Source organism: Salvia splendens, chromosome 7 (genome assembly GCF_004379255.2).
Source record: "Salvia splendens isolate huo1 chromosome 7, SspV2, whole genome shotgun sequence".
Lineage (NCBI taxonomy): Eukaryota > Viridiplantae > Streptophyta > Magnoliopsida > Lamiales > Lamiaceae > Salvia > Salvia splendens.
The window spans coordinates 26088986-26094985 of record NC_056038.1 but is presented as its reverse complement, the minus strand read 5'-3'; the positions used below and the strand labels follow the sequence as shown (position 1 = coordinate 26094985).

General features: G+C 37.9%; 1 protein-coding gene across 4 annotated transcripts; it reads left to right on the top strand.

Moving 5' to 3' along the window:
- Positions 1-362: 362 nt before the first annotated feature.
- Positions 363-4836, top strand: LOC121742561 (vesicle-associated protein 1-1-like). 4 transcript variants are annotated; one of them, XM_042135732.1, is made up of 8 exons: positions 363-731; positions 834-913; positions 1028-1058; positions 2584-2696; positions 3091-3168; positions 3441-3521; positions 4188-4258; positions 4409-4836. In XM_042135732.1, exons 1-8 carry the CDS (start codon positions 686-688, stop codon positions 4677-4679), a joined length of 771 nt encoding a protein of 256 aa, XP_041991666.1. In that variant the 5' UTR covers positions 363-685; the 3' UTR covers positions 4680-4836. The 4 variants fall into 4 exon arrangements, with proteins under 4 accessions (XP_041991666.1, XP_041991665.1, XP_041991668.1 ...); XM_042135731.1 differs by having other exon boundaries at positions 1028-1109; XM_042135734.1 differs by lacking the exon at positions 3091-3168.
- Positions 4837-6000: the final 1164 nt, after the last annotated feature.

The window sequence follows — 6000 nt, the reverse complement described above, 5'->3', positions numbered from 1 at the left end:
TAAATGTAAGTTTCGAAAGTGAAATTGTGAAATGAAATGTAAAACGAATGAACTCTATTTATAAAACAACCAAACCGCGTGCCATCGTCCGCGACCTATCGTCCGTGTACGCCACAATGGGGAGGACGATGGCGCGCCCGATGCCTATCGTCCGCAGCCATCGTCCGTGTACGCCACAATGGGGCGGACGATGGCGCGGACGATAGGCATCGGGCGCGCCATCCTCCGCGCCCTTAGTATCGGCCGCGACGATCGTCCGCGACCTATCGTCCGTATCCGCAATGGGCGCGGACGATCGATGGCGCGGACGATGCGCGCCATCGGGCGTGCCATCGTCCGCCCATTGCGGATGGCCTAACAGATGGTAAGTCAAATATAGTTGGATTTTGTCGCCTGCAACAACGATATTATTATATGCTAAGTTTTGCTTTCTGACACTTCACCACACCCATGATTGATCGTAGTAATACTCAGCAGTAGATATCTCTTCTTATGCTACTGTTTTTATTGCTGGGAGGGAGTATCTGTATCTGAAAAATTCAAAACTTTTGACTTTTCGATTACAAAAACTATTAGGTCCTTTTCTCTCAATATTCTTCAATGTCTTTGATATTTTCCCCAATTTCTATCTCAACTCCTCTGAAACCGGAAAACGTGTTTAACCTTACGCCCATCACTTCTCCAAATGCCGCTTCTCCGCGTCCAACCTCGCAAGATGCTCGTTTTTTGCTGTCAGTTTTTCCTCCTTTGCCTTTTGTTTTCTGCTAATTCAGTCCTCAGCTACCTATTAACCGATTTCTCCGTCTTTCATTTGTGTAATTTTAATTGCTTAGTTGAGCGGAGGGGGGATCGCAGAGCTTCTTCTACATTTCGAATATGGAATGACTCCCCCGAATTGATTGTTGCTTTTAAGGTAAGTCATTTTCCTCTGAATTGTTGAGATCTGGTCATGTATCACAATCTTAGTCAGATTATATGATTCATTTCAGCTTTTATTACTCATTTTATTTCCTGTGATTGATTTCAGGTTAAGACCACAGATCGCCTGAAGTTCAGCGGTAGTCCTATTTATGGAATTCTGATGCCTAGATCGCATTGTGATGTAGATGGTGTTTAACTCTAAATTTCTTTACTATCAATATTCTAACCATACTTCATCAATATTTTTGTAAATTTCTATGATCCTACTCAGGTAGTTTTTTTGGCTAAGCTTATCTTAGGTAGCCGTTATGCTCCAAAATATTATACAATGCTTGAAGAGCTTAATGTTATTGAAGTGTTTGGGAGGGAGAATTGTGGGTTAGAGTGAGAAAAATCATAGTTAGAGAGAGGAAATTGGAAGGGTATATGCTGGTAAATGACAAACCATAGTAAAGTTACTTTTATTAAGTAGTTCATAAAATGATTGTTTGCTTGTAAGATTATGAAAAAAATAAGTTGAATTTGAGGAACTTTTAAGTTGTTTATGAGCTTAGTTTTGCCAAAAAGTTAACAATACCTTATCTAAACATTATCTTAGACTTAACAATATACCGAGTCTCAAGAAAGAAAAGAAGGGTCCAACTTAATCTTATTAAATCAATTTATAAGCAGATGATATAGAATGGAGGCTAATATAACCCAAGGATGCTTTTGGATTTGACTTAATGGAAATGTTATTTTCATGTACAAATGTACAATCCTCCGTAGTGGGAAATAAAATGCAGAACATGTGGCTGTAGGGTAGAGGTTTAAGATACAGGCTAGTTACATTCGTATCTTGACTTTGATAACTATTATTTCTTACTGCATAGTTGATCAAGCAAGATCACCTTCGGTGGCAAAATGATTCTCCATAGGAATTGAAGGTTTAATCACAATGACCAAAAGAAGTCACCAATCCTCTTAGTAGGCATAGCTAATTCTTCTAATCCCTCTGTAGAAATAATGACAACCCCCCATGAAAGGGTGTTGGTTTCTACAATACCATATTAATAAATTTGTATCTCTCTTTCATTATCTTTGCTAGGTTAACCAAAGATGTCTTTCCATGTATAAAATCCTACACTTTGAATCTACCACTTAAGTTACTTAGAGTCCTGAGGCTTTGAGACAACATCTTTGACTGAGCTATGTACTTGAGGAATTAAGGAGATTAAACTAAATAGTTGGGAGGTGTTAACTCTTTTCAGAGGAAAGAAGACTCCGCAAAATTTGTTGCACTAATAAAGCTGTTAAGTCAATTCATAAAAAAAAGAGAGCTGTAGGAGAAAAGGTTGAATTCGGATTTGCAGAATACCTGGAGTGTTTATTTTGGTGGCTAAGGTGAACATTATCTAGTTTTTGTATGGATATTAATGGGCTTAGGGTTCTGTAAGGATGTTTCACCATGTCTGAAGCAAATATGCTAGTTGATAAGATGTGTTGGCGGAAGAGAATCACTAGCATCAAGTTGTTTTGGGAACACAGAAATGAGAAAAATCTGTGCTTACATTTTATTCAACTGTTATATGATTTCTAGTTTTATTATTACATCTTTTTCATGAAGTCATGTCTTGATACTTCGATCTTTCTGATTGTTTTTTTCTTCTTTCTTTGCACTAGTAACTGTACACGGTCAAGTGGAGGCTCTCTTTAAGATACAACATGCGGATAATGTTATTATAAAAAGTCTGAGAGCAAGTGAAAGTGACACGGTAGAAAGCATCCGAAGCCTGGTAATCATATTATCGAAAAAACTAACCTGTGTCTAGAACGTTCCTGTTTTACTTTGGATTCTTTGAGATGTCCAGCGCCCACTGAGAATATTTCAGCCAAGGTTCTCTTATAGCAAGGCTAATGCAATGAATTTCTGCTAACTTTCCGGTTGTCATATATCTATTACTAGTTCTTTTCAGCATGCCAAATTTTCTGTATACTTCTTATGCAGTAAGTTGATGTGTTCACAAAATAAGCAATTCTGTAACAATCTTATGTAGTAAATTCTCTTGCATCCTAATTGGAGTTGTAAATGTTTTGCAATTTCAAAAGAAAATGAGGTGGATTATCACATGCCTCTTCTTTAGATGATTGTACATTTATATATAATTTGAAATCTTTCTTGGGTTGTAGTTCACAGAACGAAAAGATATGGAAGATTATAAACTATCAGTGGCGTACACGATGGATCAGAAACCATCGAACTTTGAGGTTGTCTTATATCTGTTAGTTCTTATTTATGCACACCAAATTTGTGTATACTTATGCCGTAAATTGACATGTTCACAAAATAAGCAATTCTGTAAAAATAAGTCATTGTATCTATCCATGATTAACTGGGCATACCCTTTATCTCTTGCATCCTAATTGGAGTTGTAGATGTTTTGCTATTTCAAAAGAAAATGAGATGAATTATCACATGCCCATTCTTTAGATGATTGTACAATCCATATATCATTTGAAATCTTTCTTGGGTTGTATAGTTCACAGAACGAGAAGATATGGTCGAAGATGAGAAATTATCAGTGGCGTACGCAATGCATCAGAAACCATCAAATTTTGAGGTTGCTTACTTTTCTATCACAATTTCTTCATTGATTTGTTTATTCTACAGATTGTATCTTCATTTACAATGCTGATAAGGAGTTGAAAGCGGGTGACAGAAGTGCTCTAGATATGATTTATTCAAAAGAAATATATTGCACCTTGTCCATGGTAAATATGCCGAATAGATTTGAAACCGGAAATAAGAATATAAATAGATAACTATTTCCTTTTTCAAGGAAAGTTCTTTTTCCTATAAGGAAAGCTTCGGCCAACAATTGCTGTTTAATACACAGTATTTTTCAATGATAATCCCCTCATCTAACCTAAAGGATTATGTATAATGAATTTATTGAATATAATGAATGATTAGAAGGTGCATTTGTTGTCTTTCTATGTAATAGCTAGTAAGTAGTAACTGATGTCCACTACTAAACCATTCTCCCTCCCTTACTTATTCTCCAACACTCCATGATCAAGAAACTGCCCAGCAAGTAACTCCTTGCATTGCAGTTTGAAGGTTCAGTTTTAACTAATCACTATATGGAGATTGAATCTCACTTCCACCTTGATTCCTTAAGAGAGTTACTTATAAGCATGCAATAATGCAATGTGAACTCCATTCTAAGCATTATTATTATTATCATCCATATCTGATATAATCAATTTCATGGCATTTGTTGAAGATTGGCATCGTCGTTCTACTCACATGCTTCGCCTTCTTGTACTTTGCGACGTTGATTCTATCACACATAAGGTATTCACCTACTGCTTGACATTACGCATTTGCAATTGTTGCATCCTTGCTCTTATTCATGAAAGTGGTTGGATATCGGAAATTATGCATTGTTGGAAAACTAACATTCAATTATCTGGATATTGCATGTTGACAAAATTCCTCTAACAGGGCTTTGATATCTTTGATCACAATATTGGTGGTAAGGGTGGGTCTGTGGATGATGAAGAGTAAAGCTTTAGATGCTGCAGAAGAGTGGATTAAGAGTACTCTTCTTTACTTAAGCTTCTGTTTTCTTGCTGCTATCAAGGAGTATGTTCTTGATCTGTGTTGGGGGTGGCTTAAAGTCATCTATAAGGCTTTCCCTGGCCTATGTGATTCTCTGTATTTGTATGTTTTCGGGCCTCAAGTGAGAGGACAGCGTCCGCGTCGCAGATATTAGTTTCAACTGTGAAATTACATGTTGAGTTGACATGGAACTCTAAGAGGCTTCTTGGTATGATGTAATGGAATAAAGAGGAAATGGAATGGAGATGAGAATGAAATGAGAATGTGCTTGGTGAATATAAGGAATACAAATGGAATGGAATTGTGTAGTATGTGTAAAGTGTGCATATAGTATGTGAAGTGTGTGTATGCAATGTGTGTAGTGTCTGCAATGTGGGTAAATTTAATAATAATTGTAAAATTTTAGCTTTATTATTAAATTTAATGTGTGTGAATTTAATAATAATTATAAAAATTTAGCTTTATTATAAAATTTAATAATTATAAAAATTGAGTGATATTGAATTTAAATATAATATAATAATTTGTTAAAATCTAAAATCAGAAGAAAAAAGAATGAAATGGAATGACCATTCCTTAGCTAAGGCCATCCACAATAGAAATAGCCCAGCAATAGCTCGGCCATAGCCTAGCCACTACCACATCATTAGCACTAAAAATCCTCCTGCCACATCATCAAAATAAGCAAATAGCCCAGCAATAGTCTAGCCACATAATATCCACATCACTATTAATTTAAAAAATGAAATGAAATAATTAACAATCACACAATATACGAAATTTAATTTATGAGACATATACGGGAAAAGTTTAATAATAATATTAAAATTTTAAAAAGTACAATATTTTAAAAAAATACATTAATTTTAAAAAAAAATACAATAATAAAATGGAGTGCCAATTCACTCCTCGTCTCCGTCGTCGCCGTCTCCGTCGCTGTCGCCACCATCGCCGCCACCACCGCCGCCGCCGGTCTCCCTCCGTGCCGCCTCCAAATCCTCCTGCATGCTCATGAGCAATGTTTGAAGCAAACTCTTCTCCACAGGGTCCACCGCCGCCCGCCATTCGGCCATCGTCTTGACCATCTGAGAGCGCGTTTGTTGACGCGCGAAGAATTTGAGATCCGCTGTGGATTGGCCAAGGGGGGATGCCGACTGGACCTCCTGTGAACCCCCCGGCGACCCCCATCGCCTCCCGTTGAGCCCTCCTGTGCCCAACCGGGCGAGTACGGCGAGCAAACGAACGAGGGGTCTGGACCTCCTGGGCCGTCTCTGGGAGGTCGTGGGAACCACCGCTACTGCCGCTGAAATCACCGGAATAGTTCAACCGTTGCTTCTTCGGCCAGCCAGAGTCGACACCTACTCGGAACTTCTCGGAGTCGTTCAGCACAAGATAGCAGTTCCAGTAGGTGAATTCCTTGTACACCCCCTTCAGGGGGAAAGCTTTCTCCGCTATCCTCCTGCAGTCGTCCTCCA

Excerpts from the sequence above, each read along its gene's own strand:
- LOC121742561 (XM_042135731.1), top strand. The coding sequence starts at position 686 with ATGCCGCTTCTCCGCGTCCAACCTCGCAAGATGCTCGTTTTTTGCT. Across the intron at positions 732-833 it reads CAAGATGCTCGTTTTTTGCT|TTGAGCGGAGGGGGGATCGC; the intron begins GTCAGTTTTTCC and ends TTAATTGCTTAG. Across the intron at positions 3,169-3,440 it reads AGAAACCATCGAACTTTGAG|TTCACAGAACGAGAAGATAT; the intron begins GTTGTCTTATAT and ends TGGGTTGTATAG.